At 41.9% G+C, this 21,171-nt stretch overlaps 1 protein-coding gene across 1 annotated transcript in view; it reads left to right on the forward strand.

The window, feature by feature from the left end:
- Positions 1 to 21,171, forward strand: part of TTC23L (tetratricopeptide repeat domain 23 like) — a 145,718-nt gene that overhangs the window by 42,431 nt on the left and 82,116 nt on the right. Inside the window, exon 4 of the mRNA XM_085640707.1 lies at positions 10,534 to 10,657. Coding sequence (XP_085496833.1) covers positions 10,534 to 10,657 — 124 coding nt within the window. The remainder of the gene's footprint in view (positions 1 to 10,533; positions 10,658 to 21,171) is intronic.

A 21,171-nucleotide genomic window follows, 5' to 3' on the forward strand; every position in this document is an offset into this window, starting at 1 on the left:
CAAGGCTCTAAGCACCTACTTGGTTCTATCAGTTATGTCTTTTCCAGTAATTTACTGTCTTCCCATTGGTATCACTTTTGGTCTAAGCTACAGTTTGGCATTTGATCGTCTTTCACTTTTCTTTCACAATCTTGATACAGAACTTCCTGAACATCCGTTTCTTCTCCAATGTCGGCCAAGATAACTCTCAGGATTTCCGATTCTTCGTCTTCCTCAACCACTTCTGGTACAGTCACCTCTGGATTTTCTTGGCTATCCGCCTCTTCTTTTATTTCAGGCAGCGCCACATATGACCATTCCGGCGACTTATGCTTCTGGTTAGGTTTTCTTGTTCTCTTATTTTCTTCTGTTGTCGTTTTTCCCTCGTCTTTCAATTACCTTGACAAGATACTTCATTCACTTGGTCAGCTCTGGATGAATTTACTTGTGTCAGTCGGTATCTTAATATCTTTATTTAGTTTGGCCAGATTTCATCTCTTGATGATCTTTTCAATTTATTTCCCTTTTCATTTTTCTCAGCTCTCCGTGCTCTTTTTCTCAGGACTCGACCTTCTGGTGCTTCTTCATCACTGTCTTCTGATTCTGTTTCAACTTGACTTTTACTTTCAGCTTTTTTTCTTTCCACCACTTCATTTCTTTTCCCTACTTCTGTCCCTCCTCGTGTTTCTTGCACACAGTCTTCCTGCTGACTAACCGTCCCTTCCTCTAACTAGATGTTCGAATTCCCTACAACTCCTCGGGGGTCTTCCGCAAAACTCTTTCCCTCACTTTCTGTATCTGTCACCTGACCATCTGCTTTTGTTACTTCAGGTGGAATTTCTCTCAACTTTCCATCAGGAATTTCTTTATCGAGAACTTCTTTAATTGTCTCTTCACTATTTTTCTCTTTTCCTGTATGTACCTGTGCTTGTTCAGTCTCTGAGTCTGAGCTGGTGTCAGAAATCTGCAACTTCCTCCTCAAGGGAATGTTCTCTGGGGCAACGGTCAAATTTGGTTCTGACTCCCCACATTCAGAATTTTGTCCTGTTCTAGTGTCTTCAGTATCAGATTCAGAGCTAGTTTCTGATTCTTCAAAATACTCTCCTTCCTTGTTATCCACTGGGTTTGGAATTTGCAAGGTATGACTAGCATGGATCCAGTTCTTTATTCCTGCACACTTTACAGCTGTTGTTGTAGTTAAAATCACTTGTCGTGGTTTTCTCCAACGTGGGACCAAACAGTTCCTTCTTCTGTGCACTTTAATTCTCACCCAGTCACCTGGGCTCAGATCATGAGCTGGCTTCTTTTCAAGGGTGGTGGCATCTGATCCAACCTGATGAAACACAGAATGTACGGCATCAGCCAGCCCCTTACAGTAATCCAACACCAAGTCATCAGAGATAGGCAATAACTTGTTGACTGGTATGAATACATGCCTCATTGCTCTCCCCATCACAATCTCGTGGGGACTCAAACCTGTGTTCCTATCTGGAATTGATCTAATAGTCATGAGTACCAGAGGCAAGACAAAAGGCCATTTCAGTCCTGTGGCTAAACACACCTTTCCTAATCTGTTTTTAACAGTGTCATTTATCTGTTCTACCACACCAGAAGCCTCTGGCCGATAGGCACAATGCAGTTTTTGTTGTACATCCAATGCTTCACAAATTAGCTTCATGATTTCATTAGGGAAATGTTTTCCTCTAGCTGACTCAATTGTGACTGGAAACCCAAATCTTGGGATAAACTCCCTCAAAAGCATTTTTGCCACTGTTATTCCATCACTTCTTCTTGTGGGATATGCTTCTACCCATCTAGAAAATAGGCAGACCATCACTGAAACATACCTCAACCTGTTACAGGGAGGCATCTCAATGAAGTTGATTTGCATTCTGGTGAAATGCCCTCCTTCTCGACCTATCGTTCCTAGACTTCCCAATGTTTTTCTTCCAGGATTGAACTGCTGACATATAAGGCATCGTTGACAAAGACTCTCAGCTACAAGTCTGAATTTTGCATTGTACCATGTCTGCTTAAAAAATCTAAGCATTGCATCTCTCCCTACGTGTGCTTGTCCATGATACATCCGGGCCATGGCTGACACCATGCTATCAGGCATAACTGGTCTTCCATCCCAATAGACCCACACATGATCTGTTTCCCTTGGTGCACATCCTGCCTTGACCCATTGTCTCATTTCCTCATCTCCTGCTTCTTCCTGTAACTGCCTCACTTCTTCCCATGTATTCACAATGTTAGTAAACAACAAGGGACATGAATTCATTTCCTTCTCTTTTGCCCTGTTTACCGAATTCTGATTTCGCGCACAATATTGAGCCATATCGTTTGCATACTGATTCCCAGCTGCAATGTAATCTCCGGTCCCTGAATGTGCAGCACACTTCACAACAGCCAATTGCTTAGGCAGCTGTATTGCCTCAAGCAATTTCCCAACCACTTCAGCATTCTTTATAGGGGTTCTACTTGAAGTCAAAAATCCTCTCTGTGACCAAATTTGGCCAAAATCATGCACAACGCCGAAGCCATATTGACTATCGGTTATCACAGTCACTCTCACATTCTTCCCCAACTTACATGCTCTGGTTAAAGCAAAAAGTTCAGCATCTTGGGCTGACTTTACTCCCTTTAGGTATGATGCTTCCATTATTGCTGCTACTGTGCACACTGCATATGCTGCGCTCAAAATTCCTTCGTCTGTTCTTAAGCATGATCCATCCACAAACATCACATAGTCACTTTCTGTCAAAGGTACATCTTTCATATCAGGTCGTGGTTTTGTACAGAAATCAAGCACATCCAGGCAGTCATGATCCACATCATCTCTGACTTCCACATTATCAGCATCTGGCAATAACATTGAAGGATTCACATTCAGACATCTCACAAGGATCACATTCGTTGCACCTAATATGACTTTTTCATATTTAGTCAGCCGACTATGTGTCATGAACTGAGTGCGGCTCCTTGTTAGAAGGATTGCCACATCATGAGGTACAAATACTCGCACAGGATATCCCATCACAATTCCTTCACTCTGTTCCAGACTCCTACAAGTGGCAGCCACTGCTTTCAGACAACCAGGTAACGCTACAGCTACTGGGTCGAGTATAGCTCAAAAATATGCAATTGGTCTTCTCAGTTTTACATGTTTCTGTATTAATACAGAGAGTGCACATCCATTCCTTTCGTTGCAGTATAGTTCAAACTCTTTCTCATAATCAGGCATACCAAGTGCTTGTGCCTCACACAAACTGTCTCTTAATTGTCTAAAGGCTGTTAACTCTTCTTTATTCAATTCAATGGGATCTTTTACATCACATCTCGTCAGGCGTACCAAAAGGTTTTGCAATCTGGGAAAAGTTACTTATCCACTGACAACAATATCCTACCATTTCAAGAAACATTCTTACTTCTCTTTGCGTCATTGGGGCTCTCATTCCTTTTATTATCTTGATTCTCTCTGCAGTTATTTTCCTCAATCCTTGTTCAATTTTATGGCCTAAATATCTTTCTGGCAGAATTGCAATTTCGATGGGGATACTTTAAGTCCTCCATCTGCTAAATGACTTAGCAATGCTATGGTATCCACCACACAAGCTTCTCGTGTTTTTGACGCCACAAGCAGGTCATCTATATATTGCACTAGTACCGAGCTCTCGGACATCTCTAGATCTTCTGAGGACTTTTTCAATATCTTGTTAAACATTGAGGGGCTCTCTGTATACCCCTGTGGGATTCGGCACCATGCCAAAATGCGTTCGCCAAACGGGAACGCAAAAATCTGCTTACTGTCTTGATGCAATCGGATGGAAAGGAAAGCATGACAAAGGTCAATTACTGTGTACCATTCTGCATCATGTGGAATCTGATACAAAATCACAGATGGATTTGGTACAATAGGACAACATGACACAACTATTTTGTTTATTTTTCTCATATCTTTCACTATTTTGAACATTCCATTAGGCTTTTTCAGGCACATAATTGGTGAATTACATGGACTACTCATTATTTCTCTCAAAATACCTTGTTTAATCATTTTCGCTATTATAGGAGTAACTCCTTCAATTATTTCGGGTGTCAATTTGTACTGAGGAATATTTGGGTAACTTATTCCTTCCTTTACAGTCACTCTTACAGGATCTACATTTTTCCTTAATCCTACATCTTCCCCAGTGAAATCCCAGACCTCTGCCGTTACTGTCTTTTTCAGTTCCTTTGGTAGTTCTTCAGGGTTAAATACAGCAAATGCCTCAGTAATCTCAGGTTCCATATTAGCCATAGTCATTTTATATAGTACATCTTCATCGGGGGTCTCAAAAGCTATACCATCGGGAGTGCAAAATATGGTGCAATTCATTTTGCACAATAAATCTCTTCCTAACAAATTTACAGGGCTTGAATCACATACGACAAAGCGGTGCATTTCAGAAAATGTCCCTATGTTAACTTTTACTGGTTCAGTGAGATACATTTTAATCTGTCTGTTGGATACCCCAACTACTTGGATTGTTTCATCCGAGAGAGGAAGGTTTTTAACATCAGCTGACCTGACAGTTGAACGAGTAGCACCAGTATCTACTAGGAAAGTAATATTTTCATCATTTACCTTTCCATCGACAAAAGGGCCTGTCTGATCTACTTCTAGAGTTGCGCCAAGTACGCACTCTTCTTCCTCCCCTCGGCACCGCCAATAGCTTTCTTCTGGCTCACTCTCATCACGTTGTAGCCAATACTGAGAAACAGCACTTAGTTACCTGTTCTTCGTTGTAGAATCCTGTCTCATTACTGTATTTCTGAGGATTTACGCTCTGTGGAAAAGGCGGTTTTGGTGCCTGATTCTGTTGGGCAACAACCTGCTGCTGTCGCTGTGGTTGACAACTCACCTCTTTCTGCACCTACGAATTCAATGATGCATTATCACCATTAGTACTCAGGGGAAATTTACACTTGGATTTCCAGTGCCCTATTCTTCCGCAATTATGACATGGCCACTTCTTTTTGGCTTCTTCTATATTAAATTGTCACTTTCCTTTTCCAACATTAAATTTAGGTTTCATACCTGCACCATTTGCCTGTTCAATCAATTGAGCTTCCTGTCTTTCTGCCACCTTTACCTGTGCCCACATAGCCTTTTCTTTTAACGTATGCTGTTTGGCTTCAATTTCATCACTAAAATATTTTGCATGTCTCAGTACTTCATCTATTTTCTTATTTTGCCAGTCCACTGTATGCTGTTTAATCATTTCACTTATTTCTGGACGCAGCCCATATACAAATCGGTATACAAAGTGACATAAATCTTTTTCACTCAAATTTTCATCACCACTGAACTGCTTAAAGGCAAGGATCAACCTCCCATAATAAGCGTGTACTGATTCCTTAGCTTCCTGATGAGTCCTGTCAATTTTTACCCAATCAGTCTCCTTGGGAGGTACTTTGTTTTTTAGAAAGGTAAATACTTGTTCATATTTTTTCATCACTTCTGGATCAGGGGCACCTGTTTTTGGGTCTCTAGGGTATTCTTGTGTAGGTCAGTTTATCATTATCTTGCACTCTGTCCATAAATCTGCTGGTACTATTATGTCAAAAAGACTATTTAAATCAATCCATAAAACCTTTGATAACTTTACGAACCTATCCACTTGCCTATACCACTCGACTGGCTTTTCGCGTAGTCGAGGGAAATCATTGGTAAATGACAAAATATCTTGTCTAGTCCAAGGGACATGTACATATCCTCCTCCTTGAATTTCTCTCATGGGACATTCTGTCACCACCTTTTCTTTTTCTCTTACGGGGAAAGCTGCAAACGTTTTGTCCGAGGCATCATCTCGTTTTCGGAACGACCTACTCTTCCATTTATCTACATCTCCCCATTTTCTTATCAGAATGATTGTCTTTAATCTGAGTTGTTCTTCCTGCGGTATTCAGATTTTCAATATCTTTTTCAGAAAAATCTACTGTATGGTTTTTGTAAAGCTTTTACTTTTTCGAAGTCTATACCCATTTCATTTGCCACTTCTTCTAGTCTCTCATGTAGATTTCTTGCTCTCCAGGTTATACTTTTATATAAAAATAGTAATTCTTCATCCTGATAGGCTTTTAACTTCCCCGTGGGGATAGTCCCTACTATTAATTCTTCCAAAACAATCTTCAGCTTGGCCACATCTATAGATTGGGATTCTTTATCTTTCTGCTGCAAATTCCTTAGCCATTCACTTAATTCATCTGAAGTAGGCCCTACACTATCTTTCTCAGTAGTTTGTTGTACTAATCTCTTTGGTGATACTCGGAATGATTCTGACGTCATTATTCTATCCACTAAACTTCGATTTACTGTCAAATTTGTAGGCGTACTTTGTTCTGGAATACCGGTTGTTTGTCTCCATGGGTTCTCGTCTGCAATTTTTTCTGGTCTCTCATTTTGTTTATTACTGTTATAAGGAATAGTCAGACAATGCTCACTATCCTTCTGTTTATCAAAAATAGGCATTACAGGTCCTATAGTTACTGGAACGGTTACGGCTTCCACATTTTTTGTTAATTCCCTGATTTTCTCAGTTAATTCTAAAGTGGTTTTCGCTAGTTCAGCTGAATTTTCATTACCTATTTTACCATGTTGTGTTTTCTCTATTTCTCTAAAGGGATCGTTTCTTGCTGTTTCTTGTGATACTGATTCAAATTTTATATTTCGTGGAGTCTGTTTCATTGGGGCACTTGGTGTCAATAAAGTGGAATCTGATTGATAAGTGAGTGGATTTTTATAAAACATGTCATCAAGAACATCATCCTCCGATTCATGCACACCATACCCTCTTGACTCGATATTATTTCTCTTTTCCATACATTTTCTATTGCTAATTTCTTCAGCATTTCTTACAGGAAACAAACCCTCAGTCATATTTGCGGTTCGCCATCTCCTCATTCTACCATCATGATTCGCCTGTCCATATGATCTACCAAACATATATTTGTACCTTCCGCCACTCCTCTGTCGTTCTCTGTCATGCATCTCATCTTCCCATTCCGTCAATGCCTCAAACTGTGTTGGTCTAGGTCTTGGTTCTAGATTCCTCATTCTTTCTATCAAATGTCTCAAAACCGCTAAATTAAATAAACCATGTTCTGGAAATGCTAAAACTCCATCATGTTTTGTATACTTTGCCCAATTGTCCAACCAAATACATGTATGATATCCGTATTTCACAACCATAAAGGATGCAGGTGATTTTGGCGGGGGAAGCAACTGTCCCTCTCTTGTCACAATTGGTTTGTCCTTTTTAAATAAACTCTTGATTTTTCCAAGCCAGGACTTTTTCTCCTTTTCTGGTGCATCGTAATACATAATTTTGTCGTCTGTGTATCGCTAGATTTTCCCTGCGACTATTCTGTTGTTTTTAACCAATCGTAGTGCGACTCACACTAACGCGCCAATCCGGAGCGTCTATATCACTTCAGTAATTCTCCAATCCCAGCGCGACTCACACTAACGCACCAATCAGGAATGTCTACGTTTTTTACTGACTGGCCAATCCCAGCGTGGTCTTTCTGACGTCAGCTTTTCTCGCTACTCCTGCTGACCCCTCCTTTACAAAATTTATTGGCAAACTTTTTACGTTCTTTCTGACTCCCAAATCTGTTAGTAACGACATAAAAACGCCACCATTATCGCTAACAAAAGAATAGTTAATGGCCTTTCTCACAAGAATTCCGTATTTCCCTAGAGCAGCGCTTACCTCTGCCCTACTACGGAATCGTTACTTCCGTTGATAAAGTAGCACATCCCTCTACCTTACCCTTCTAGCAAGCATTAGCTAACCGTTTCTCCAGAATTAAGACACCTAGTTGGAGACGCTCTGCTCCTGAGAAATAAAACCAAAGTTTCACAATTAACCTGAATGCTATTTCATTCACGCACTTTCATACAGAAAATGTAGTTCATTCACACAGAATTCTGTCTTTCCCGAGAACAGCGAACAGTCTGCCCTACTACAGAATTATTACACTCGTTAATAAAGTAGCACTTCCCTCTACTTTATCCTTCTAACAAGCTTAAGGAACACCTATTACCTTTCAGTGATAAGCGTAATCAGAGTGCCTTTTGGACTCATGGTACCTAAGACCAAAATTTCACAGGTGACCTTCGCTACCATACGTTTCTCCCATACAGAAAATATCCCTAATGGCAACACACGACGATGTTACCAAATCGAACCCAGACAATGCGTCGTGCAACTCCAATCGTCACACGTTTTCCCCGTGTACCTACAGGGCAACAACAATCCCGTCTTTCCCGAGAGCAGCGCTTACCTCTACTCTACTACGGAACCGTTATAAACTTCCGACTTCCTACATCCCAGAAGCCGTCAAACAAGACAGAACTCGATGCGACTCAACATAGAGTGTTAATACATAAACCAATACTTTCCCACAATCAATAATCAATAAGCAATTTACAAGCAATAATCACCAAACCAAAACAATAAAAACCATCATACTGCTACCAGGAAGAACTGCTCCAGCGCAAATCCGGAAATGGGGAATAACATTTACCGATATCCTCCCTGCGTCGCAGACCCGACGTCACACTAGCTCATTCACACACACATTCATTGGTGAGGCCCATAACACCAACACTCATACGTCTCTCTCACGAGTCTGCACACAGGAGGGATGAGTAATTCAAGTGCTGGACATGTGGGTGGAAATACCTTATAACCTAAAGGGAGAGAAAAGTTATTTTACTAAATATACATTAACATCTTTCACCTATAGATCCCCAGTCCCAAACATCAAGGCACTCCACCCACTTGGTCAACGGACCAATTTAGTTGGATTGGTTGATGATGATTTAGAACCAGCTAAAACGCATTTTAAGACTCAGAATCCTTATTTCCCTTAATGAAACCACAAACTCATATTTCTTGTTAATCAATATTTGTTTATGTAAATATTCATAATGATTAATATTTGCATTCGTCTCGTCAAAGTTTAGAATTTTTAGATCAATTCAAATAAATCGCAGAACATCATATTTACCTAATCTGGCTATCTGAAGTCCTCTAATTCATTGGCTCTGCATAACCAAATGTTGTCGTAAATTGTCCAAAAAAGCAGGCCAAAGCTCAAAGTCCTCTGCTCAGCACGTTACAGTCCCAATTTATCAAAGGACCAGAAATCGTGCTAGCATCTATCATAGCCCGTGGATTTTAGAAAAAGTTTGCAGTCATCAAGCGGTCGGGCAGCATCTGGATCTTCAGGAAAGGCGTCACGAACATAGCTTCGAACAAGGGAAAAATGAAGTAGTTGAGTACCCCCTCCTTATTCTACTACGCTTTTTATAATAAAATCAAGTTAAAGAAGATACAATTTTGAGCTTTAGAACAGTCATGATTGGTTGGTTGGGATCGTACGATTTATATTCCCAGATTTTCAGTACAGTTCGAGGGGTGAGGTCATTGGTCAGCGAAGTGTCGGCTTGTTGCGGTTTACTGTAAGGTTGATTGTTCCCCTGTCTTGGCGAACGTCCCGTTTCGTATCCTTGACCGGGGACATGTTGTGCAAAGGTCGCTAGAGGTTTAGGAGATTTCTCGCACATGCGCAGCTCACTCCGCGCCTCATGGGACATTGGCCACTTCTGCGTGTGGTGACAGCGGCCATATTGGATTTAGGCCCAGATGCCAACTTAAGCGAAACAAACACAAAAGAATAATTAATTCATAGAAATGGAGATTCTAATGTTAACCCCTTGCTAATCCCTCTATGTGCTTGTATTTATCTAGCATATAGCGACATTTAAATCAATTATATTCACCTTTTTCGATCCTCCTCGAGGGTGCAACATCACAAAGCAACATATATCATGCAGCATTCTATTAGCACATATACTATTGTTAATATGCATACAGATTTTAGTTATAAGAGTTATTTAGCCATGAAAATAGAAAATCCCATGTATAGTTTAAGTTTTAATAATGTTGATTAGTATACATGCAATACTCATTTAATAATATTATATTTAATAGATTATATAATTAGTATTTTCATGCGAAAATAGAGCAGGTATACAAAGTTTTGTACTACCTGCTCCATCACGGTCTCCACAGCACCATTGGCTTCCTCATCAAAGTTGTACCATGACCTTGACAGACACACAAGCAAATGTGTCGGTTGAACATGGGTGTTTGTGGACATTTGGAAATAGATGGGGGTATTTGTGGCTTGACAGTCCCCATCACCCACCACAGCACTGCTGGAGATCCACTTATCACATGCTTACCTAACAACCGCAGAGCAAGTGTGGGCTCATGAGTTGGCTTGGCGATGTAATTTGTTAAATGCCCAACCTGAGCTCTAGTGCATAGGAGGTTAGGGATAGGGGAGGGGCCCCATTGCCTCTTTCTAGCTCCTGAAAGTATCTAAGTTCACATTTACTTGAAGACCAAACATTTTTTAATATTAAGTCTTTATAGTCCTAGTGAGATTTGTTTCTGAAGATGCATCATAACGTTCTTCTGACTTTTTTTTTAGATTCATGAAGCAAACAAAGAATTGATCCGATGCGTGGCTCTCACTAGAATAATCTATGGAGATGGACACTGGAGGCTCGCCCAGTCCTTTGCCAATCTGGCATATGGCTACCTGACTCTCAGAGGTACTTCCCAATACAACAATGTAAACCACTTTCAGTGATGTCAAGCCTTTTTTTCTGCTAAAATTGTTAATGTGCTGTGGAGTTTTCCTCTATGGATCCACGAGAGTTTCAGAGTTTTGTTTTGATATTGTCTCTATTACATTTAATGTACTGAAATTCAAAGACATTGAAGGGAGACAGTGATAACCTGGGCTGGAAGGGAAAATGTGAAGGCGTGGGGTGGGACTGTGCACTGCTTTATGTTGAAACAGTATTTGATTGGACAAGAATAAAATGATGTCATGATGTCACGGTAAGCACTTGGCCACAGATATAATGATATTTGTACATCCAATAACAATTTTTAATTTTATATACTGAAATTCAGGTTGATGCTTACCTCATGCATGTAAACACACTGTTTAGTCTCATTGTCAGGTTCACAGTCTTTCTTCTTTCCTTCCTAAACGTTTTTTCTGTTTTTCATTAAAATGACAGCATTTATATCCAGTTCTGCTCTTCTTTTTCTTTTGTTTTGCATCCATACATTTCTAGTTTTTAACTCCTCATCGTATTCTTACTAGGTTGGTCTACTTATATCACCACTACTAAGTCATTAGAATGGCTACTCTATAGCACGTACTCTTTCAGAGCTATCTTGAATGGTGACAGAAAGGTTAGAGCCCATGTGTCAATGTAAAGAGATATGCAGTAAAGGGGCCCCAGCAACAACACAGACCAAAATCTGCATAATGCGTTTAGTGGTTAAGGGAGGTCAGGAGAAGTATGTTATTTGACAATTGATTGGTTAGCATTTTGCATCCGGTTGGGCAAACACAATGATTCATTTTTCGACTGCAATCAAGTCGGAAGTGGAATACTTCTCGGTGTCCTGTAGTTACAGGCACAAACGTTGTAAGAATTCTTCCCGGCAGGAGACTGGCTCATGTAGGAAATATTTTGTGGGACACATCTCCTCAAACCAGTCTCCTCATGGCATTTTGCAATTATGAACACAAGGTATGCCATTGTGTTGAAGTTTCACTTGCAGTAAGTGTTTTTTCAGAAATGTAACAACATTTTGGGTCATTTTCTTGAACTTTTGTGAAAAAATTATGATTTTGCACACATTTTTCCCACAGGTGTGTACAGGCACTTTGGCATGCCTTAGACAACTAGTTGATGTGTAGCTCTATTTTGTTGCATTACTTTTGTCAGAGTATACAGAATGCTGTTTTAGCCCTTATATGATCTGCCAATGAAGGATGTATGGCCACTGGGGGAATGTGCTAGGCACTGTGTGGTTACTACATGGAGGATTTACTGTTGAGGTGTGCCATAAAAATAAGCTCTGCACATGGAAATGTTTTGTAGAATGTTATTGGCACAAGTGCAGAGATACAGGACCACACAACCTTCAACACCATCTCCAGCCATCAACTGTCCCAACTCCATGTTTCCATGATTGATGTCACCAATCAGCTGAAGGCCCTCCCCTCCATAATGCCATTGCTGTTCCTTTACTATGTTATAGGGAGAATCTGAATCCATCAAAACACTCAGTGTCACTCCACCAATGACCACAACATCTTGGGTGTTATCAAACTACTCTCATCAATCACACAGTCCCCCAACACAGTTAACCCCACTTTACCATCCAGTTCTGTGTTTTCCTCCACAGCACACACATTTGCTCCCCTACACACCCTGGCATAATGGTCTTTTCCCCATAATTCTTGCAGGAGGCATTTCTGGTAAAACACTTGGGACTATTAGAAAGATGTGCGGTAGTGCCACACTTGTAGCATTTGAATTCTTTATTCTCTGTACCAGTTTGAGCAGGCTTTGAATTAGACTTAGCCCTGGACCCTTTACAGTCACCTTGCCAGTACAACCGAGCTCCCTCCATCAATTGCACTAATGTGTTCATCCAATTGTGTCCCTCGCAATTCCCGATGCCAGGTCAAAGCCAGTGGCGTAACGAAACTTGAGGGGGCCCCCCTGCAAAGAATATGGAGGGGGCCCCCCCCGCTCCGGATTCAGTCAGGAGTTCTCAGGTCGGGGGCCTGCTGCGCATGCACCAGTGGCGGCTGGTGAATTCTAAAAGTGGTGGAACGAAAAGCTGAGAACCAAGTTGAAGAAGGAAGTGAGTACAGCAAGCACACCAAAGTGAAAGAGGTGTGTTCGGGGTTGGCTTTCCCAAGTGGGCCCTTTAACCACTCAAATTTCAGCTTTAAATAAATTCAGTCATTTGTCTCCAAAATATCAGCTTGTCAGTTTATGAAAGCAGACACGTTTTTCTATTAAATACCAGCTTTGCCTTCTTGAAAAATAATTTCAATTTACATAAATCAAGAAGTTATCTTTTTTGTGAAAAAGTTCAATTATTGTCATGAACCACTAAAACACATGATAGATTCCGCCTTGTTTGTTTGTTTGTTTGAAAAGTTTTATATAGCGCTGGCTAGACCCGGAGGTATCAGAGCGCTTTACATGAAGTAGGACATTGTTTCAGAACATTGTTATGTATGTATGTGTCTTGTAAATGTATGTGTCTTGTAAAGCGCACTGCTGCCCTGAGGCGTCCTGGCGCTGTAGACCGCTGGGGAACCCGTCCTGGCTATCCCTGTGAGATGGTCCCTCCAGGGTATCTCCAAGGTGAAACCAGGCATCCCCGGCGAATGTGGGGGGCCGTTGTGGAGATGAGGCAAGCTAATGCCCAGAGTTGCCGAGTGTGTTCCTGGTTAGAGTAGGTACCGAGGCGAGAATTATTGAGTCCGTTTTGACCCTGGTCCACGACCCTGCCGCGTCGGGAATTGAACCCTGGTCCCTGGCCGATTCTCTGCTTGCGGATCTGCCGCCTCTAACCAGTGAGCCACACCTCTCCACATACATTTTACATCAGTTGTTGGAGTTACAAAAGTTACATGAATTACAAAAGCATAGCATAACATTAGAAAAAAAAACGGTAAGGGGGAAAGTACTTCAGGTGACACAGGAGAGTCAGGCTGGAAAAGAGAAGGCAGACAAAGAATCACGGAGGGAGGAGGTGGGGGAGGGAAAAGAAACACAACGTGGAGACGAGGAAAACAATGTCCGATGTCCGGCTGGGTAGGTGGCGGCCAAGGGGTGAACCAGAGCCAAACTCCTCTATAGCTGCATAGGACAGCTCCTCCGGGCATCACCCAAAGTTGCTCGGGCACCGCGGTGCGTACAGACAGTTTTGGATTCCACCTTGAATATCTATGTGTCATAGTTTCATGTCATATGCGCCAATCTTATGCCAAGAATTACCGCCATTATGCCGAAGCAAGTATGAGGGCTGTGCACCACGCAATCAGACAGGAATTACCACTATTATGCCAGCGCCCGCATTTTACCTGGTTTGGGCTCCATTATACCATGGGTGAGCACATTGGGCCGATATGTGCCACCATTATGGCAGGGCCAACATTATATCATGTTATTTAATTTATTAAGTACACAATCATGGAACATTGCTGGTGTTGAAATGGGGTAGCTCTGTAGAATCTCACTAGTGGCTGTGACAAGCTCCCCTCTTTACCTAGTGATAGTTTTTTCTACACAAAGGCATGTCGCAGGCACAATGGAAAAGAGAGAGAAAGATATGAACGGCTTCCTTGTTTGTCTCTAACAGTCCAACCCCTCTCGTCACAGCTCTTCCCACAGTACACAAGGACACCCATATGTCCCCTGTACCCTTCTACAGGTCAAATGCATATCAACCATCCTGGAATGGTTACTTATTTAGGGAAGTATGGGGAGAAATTTTAGAGAATAAAAATAGCTTGACCTTTATGCGTGATGCGGGGTATGAAATTGACTATGGGGCACTTGAGTACAGTTCTCTGCAGGACAGCTGAGGGTCACGACTTCAGAGCCCACTGTGTTTACTCCCTGCCCTGTGTTAATTCAAGTCTATGTTGTGCAACCTTATTTACGCCCTGTAGTATTTCATTGTCTCTCATTCACCACTGTCCACCTACTGTATTTACACCCTGTAGTATTTCATTGTCTCTCATACACCACTGCCCACCTACTGTATTTACACCCAGTAGTATTTATTTGTCTCTCATACACCACTGTCCACCTACTGTACTTACACCCAGTATTTCATTGTCTTATTCACCACAGTCCACCTACTGCATTTACACCCAGTATTTCATAGTCTCTTATTCACCGCTGTCCACCTACTGTATTTACACCCGGTATTTCATTGTCTCTCATACACCACTGTCCACCCACTGTATTTACACCCTTTAGTATCTCATTGTCTCTTATTCACCGCTGTCCACCTACTGTATTTACACCCAGTATTTAATTGTCTCTTATTCACCACTGTCCACCTACTGTATTTACACCCTTTAGTATTTCATTGTCTCTCATACACCACTGTCCACCTACTGTATTTACACCCTGTAATTCATTGTCTCTCATACACCGCTGTCCACCCACTGTATTTACACCCTGTAGTATTTCATTGGTTCTCATTCACCACTGTCCACCCACTGTATTTACACCCTGTAGTATTTAATTGTCTCTTATTCACCACTGTCCACCTACTGTATTTACACCCTTTAGTATTTCATTGTCTCTCATACACCACTGTCCACCTACTGTATTTACACCCTGTAATTAATTGCCTCTCATACACTGCTATCCACCCACTGTATTTACACCCTGTAGTATTTCATTGGTTCTCATTCACCACTGTCCACCCACTGTATTTACACCCTGTAGTATTTCATTGTCTCTTATTCACCACTGTCCACCTACTGTATTTACACCCTTTAGTATTTCATTGTCTCTTATTCACCACTGTCCACCTACTGTATTACACCCTGTATTTCATTGTCTTATGCACCACTGTCCACCAACTGTATTTACACCCTGTAATTCATTGTCTCTCATACACCGCTGTCCACCCACTGTATTTACACCCAGTATTTCATTGTCTTATGCACCACTGTCCACCTACTGTATTTACACCCTTCATTTCATTGTCTCTCATACACCACTGTCCACCCACTGTATTTACACCCTGTAGTATTTCATTGTCTCTCATTCACCACTGTCCACCTACTGTATTTACACCCAGTATTTCATTGTCTCTTATTCACCACTGTCCACCTACTGTATTTACACCCCTTAATATTTAATTGTCTCTTATTCACCACTGTCCACCTACTGTATTTACACCCTGTAGTATTTCATTGTCTCTCATTCACCCTTGTCCACCTTCAGTATTTACACCCAGTATTTCATTGTCTTATGCACCACTGTCCACCTACTGTATTTACACCCAGTATTTCATTGTCTCTTATTCACCGCTGTCCACCTACTGTATTTACACCCTGTAATTCATTGTCTCTCATACACCGCTGTCGCACCCACTGTATTTACACCCTGTATTTCATTGTCTCTCATACACCGCTGTCCACCTACTGTATTTACACCCTGTAGTATTTCATTGTCTCTTATTCACCACTGTCCACCTACTGTATTTACACCCTGTAGTAGTTCATTGTCTCTCATTCACCACTGTCCACCTACTGTATTTACACCCTGTAATTCATTGTCTCTCATACACCACTGTCCACCTACTGTATTTACACCCTGTAATTCATTGTCTCTCATACACTGCTGTCGCACCCACTGTATTTACACCCTGTATTTCATTGTCTCTCATACACCGCTGTCCACCCACTGTATTTACACCCTGTAATATTTCATTGTATCTCATACACCACTGTCCACTTACAGTATTTACACCCTTTCGCATTTCATTGTCTCTCATACACCACTGTCCACCTACTGTATTTACACCCTTTAGTATTTCATTGTCTCTTATACACCACTGTCCACCTGCAGTATTTACACCCTGTATTTCATTATCTCTCATACACCACTGTCCACCCACTGTGTTTACACCCTGAAGTATTTCATTGTCTCTCATACACCGCTGTCCACCCGCTGTATTTACACCCTTTCGTATTTCAATGATTCCTTCATGTCTTTCTTCTCTCAGCATCCATTAGCCATCTTGGAACAATAAATTCATAATAAACTACAGCAAAAGAAACATACAATGGTACAGCCAATAGTCCTCCAACCAACGTCAGACCTATTGGCTTTGCCAACGCTTATTAGATATGACATCTTACATGGATTCTCCCCTTCCGACCCACAATGTCCTTCCATTCTTATGTGTATCCTACTCTCTCCCATATGACTCTGGTGATAGTTTGCTACACTCCAGTCCCATTCATTACCCTGAATATATCTCTATTATTTTTAGCATTTCGTTGCTGTTCTGGGCTCATTCTATGCATCATTAGACTTTAAGTACCAATTCATAACCTGCTCTTTATTGGATTCTTCAATAAAAATATTACCAATGTGAATAACAAGAAATAGAATTCATAGCAAAACAAACATAAAATAAAAAGTGCACAGCATGGGCAGAAACTGGATACCTAAAATGTATTTAAAAAAAAGAAAATGAAGGTTCTGTGCTGTGGAACCTGGGAATGACTTTCCCCAACTCTATAGTACTCTGGAGGCCCCTAAAATGTGAGTTTTTCAGTTAAGCTGGAGTCAGTGGCGTAGCACGAGCCTCACGCGCCCTCAATTAAGGAGGTGAAAGTGCCCCCTGGCTCCTGGTTTGGTATGAAAGACAGCTATAGTCAGTGTGCCCCTCCCATTCCTAGGACCCGATGCCACTGCACATGCTGAACCATTGGTATGTACGCCCATGGCCAGAGTCTAAAAGTAAATAAAGGGCTGATGATAAAGCGAGTTAATAATACTAGGCAGGTGCCTAGGGTGCCAGCACCAGACAGCTCCAAATTGACACCAAAAGCATCAAATATTACCAATTAATTCTAAGGAGGGAGCAAAAAACATAAAAATAGAATTTTGCTGAAGGCTCCAGATAGTTTTGCACTTGGTCTCAAATGTGGCTCAAAAATGTGCAACAACCACAGACATGTTCTCCCTTCCTTTGCAGCTGGGAAGACCACTGATACAAATGGAATGTGGCATAACAGCCAGAGATGCTGGCTTTGGAACTGGGGGATCATGCTCGAGTCTCAGCGTTGGTTCAACATCCTGTGATTCTGGGCAAATCACTTAATAACCCCGTGCTTAAAAAATAAGTGTGGCCTTGTGTAACCCTCCAACAGTGCTCCTCATCTTTACGTAGCGCCTCTCTCATATGCATTTCATTTGTTGTGTAGCGCTACTCATATCAGTGTAGTGTGTGTCAGTACTTTACACCACGCACACATTATACAGAGACAGTGAATCATACAAGTATGTAAATCAGTCTACAGGGAATGTCACATAAGCCAATGAGGATTACAAGGTGTAGGAATCACATGTCATCCATACTGGTGGGCAGTATATTTTAAGAGGGTTTGGTCTGGGGAAACACAAGCTCAGGATTTAAAGAGTATTCCATGGGGGTCAGCTTTACTGATAAAAATGTATATCTGCCCACACTTACTCATTTTAGCAACATTAGAATAATGAAAGACTGGATAAGTTCTAACTATATCACAAAAAAAGAAAGCGAAGTTCTAACTATACCATTCATGTTTGTCTGCAGCTGTTTGATGACAGGTCATTGGTCACTGTCCTATGTTAGGATTGTAACTACTGAACTGCAAGTAGCACAAGGATCTCTGTGACAAAGGCAGTAACCCACTGAGCTTCCACATAAAATACAGCTCATCTGCATTTAAAAACTACTAACAGACAAATGATTTCTCTCCAGCAGGATCATTTAGCACCAGCGTTATCTGGGCATTTTGCATTGTCTTATTGTTGTCCTGCATCAGCCATGATAATGATAAAAACTGTTTAAATGAAGCACACACAAAGTATGTGTCCTGCTGGGCCTGTGCATATTTTAAAAAGAAAAACAAATGGTAACACATTCTCTTACCTACACCATTAGTCAAACTTTGTGTCACGGCCTGATGTGATAAGCAGCTGCAGGGGTCAGGAAAGGTGATAGGAATAAACAAACTTATTTTTTCCTGCGCTGCATAGAAAAAGAAATATCCATGTAATGTAACTGGTGCTCGTGTAAAGCGCTCCAATACCTTGGGGGCGAGCTTACGCTATATTGAACTATTTAAAAAAGTATTCTCTGTCATTTTCTACACTACATCCATTTTCAAACATTCTTGAGCCATTTTTTTTTCTCTCTTCTGTGGAGATCTGGGAACGTTTCCATGTTCACTATCAGCATCGGGGACACTGCAGGCCACAGAGGAAACAAACACTCTGTGCCATCTAGGGAGACTGCGAAGCCAATTGCATTTCCAATGCTTGCTTACCTTCCAATGTGTCCCAGCAGAGTCCTGTCCCTGGAGCTGCAAACCTTCTCCGCCAACACTCTGTTGCCTCGTCCCTTCTCAGAGGCTGTGCCAGTGGGGAATGCTCTCTCGGGGGCCCCCACCCCCATCCCTTTTCCGGCCGGGCTCTGACTGAGGAGAAACAATGTAACATGTTACTTTGTTTCTCTTCAGTCCTGCCCTGGGTCAGCGCGAGGAGCTCTGAGCAGGCTGCAGACTGCACCTGCTTTTTACAGCAAGCATTTCTCTCCCAGCTCTTTACTGAAGAGCTGAGGGGGCCCCCTTCACCTAACCGAAGACTGGGGGCCCCCCCGCACCGCGGGGGCTCCGGGGGTGTTTGTTACGCCCCTGGTCAAAGCATTCTCCATAGCCTACACAATGGCTAAAGCCTCCTTGAGATCAGGATCCTTAACTAACAATTTCTCCTGCACTCTCTGATAATTAGTTTCATCCCACCAACTGGTTTCTTATTAATGAGCCTGTTAATTTCCCAAAGTCACATGTATGAGATAGTGTTCTTAAAGAGGCTATATAGCTCCCCACTCTCTGTTTTCCCCTGAGTGCTTGAAAAAAACATATGTCTTTCAAGAACAACATTAATACTACTACCAAAGTGCTTCTCCAGCATCATTATGGACAATTCATACTGATCCCCAAGGTCTCCATCTCCACTGCCCACTGGTATTTCTTCTAGGCTCTCATAAATGTTACTTTGTTCTAGACCAAGGTTATACAACAATGTAGCTTGCTTCCTAGCTATAGAGAACCGTTCTCCACCTATAGCAAACAGGTAGCAGTCAAATAACGTCCTCCTTTGCTTCCAAGTTAGCAATGGCTCTGCCTTCTCTGATAGAAATGCTGGTGGCTGGGACATATTGGAGGTCGTCCTTGCAACTCTGAAGAGAAAAATACAATAATAACAACAACTTCTCAAAATGGAAGAACCAACCTGGTCAGAGTCCCAAGACAAATTTACTTTCATTGCGAGCCCAACACTCATATACTGGGTGCCTAGTCACCACTTCCTGCAAGGCAACGATGAGTATAAATTATTAGGCGTGCGGATCTCCAAATCCTCCAACAATAAAAAAAAAAATGAGAAAATTGTGACACGCGTAAAGAACAAGGTGCGCGTGTCACTGATCCTTCCAATAACTCAATTCTGAGGAAATTGTGACACACATTGAAAAACAAGGTGTTCGTGTCACCGATCTTCCAAACCATTCAAGTATGAAGAAGTTGTGAGACACATGTAAGGAACAAGGTGTGATTGCCACCGCAAGCCGAGATCAACAACGTGCATTGCAAAACCCTCCCCTGACACGTAACCTTGATCAATGTGCGTATCACCGTGAACAGCGAGCAAGAGCCCAATCAAAGATGGCCGCCCTCATGCACACCCACGTACGTGAGTATGTCTTCAATTGCCAGTACACATAATCAGCAGACGTCACTGACCATGCTCGAGCCACCCATCATCAAATTCCGCACAAGACCGCAGAATGCACAGTTTGAAGGTTGCAAAAAACGGTAACCCTTATTCTCCACCAGTTATCTTTAAAAGTATACAGCCACAGTTAACAGTGCTAATCTGCCCAAAACACCGTAAACGCACTTCACTGCTTACACACCCACCCCACAGCGCTTAACGTTACATAGTCTTACTGTTCCTCAAACAGCTGGTGGACCTCGCAGTTCTGGGCGGAGAAAGAGTCTTGGGCCTTAGACTCTCTCTCTTCCAAACAGTGCAGCAGCATCAGAAGTCCCCAGAATTTCTTGCTGTTCGCCACTCAAAGGCCTGATCCTCTCTTCGGCATCTCCTTGTCATGACAGCACGACTGCTGCATGAAATTCTCATTTGTTGGTCCTGTTACCAAATAAGAAGGCCCACTCATTACCATAAATATGTGGCGGTTTGCTTTAAGATAAGCACCGCACATGGAAATGTTTTGTAGAATTTTATTGCTACAATTGTAGAGATACAGGACTACACAAACCTCAACTCCTACTACAGCCCTCAACTGTCCCAACCCCAAGGTTCCTTGATTGATGTCACCTTACCCATTCTGGAACCTCACGCTCACAATCTTGTCTTGCATAAATCAGTGTCTTATCCATAACATTTGCCTTGCGTCCTCTCTCGCTCCTACC

Source organism: Triturus cristatus, chromosome 2_1 (assembly GCF_964204655.1).
Source record: "Triturus cristatus chromosome 2_1, aTriCri1.1, whole genome shotgun sequence".
In the NCBI taxonomy this organism is placed as follows: Eukaryota; Metazoa; Chordata; class Amphibia; order Caudata; family Salamandridae; genus Triturus; species Triturus cristatus.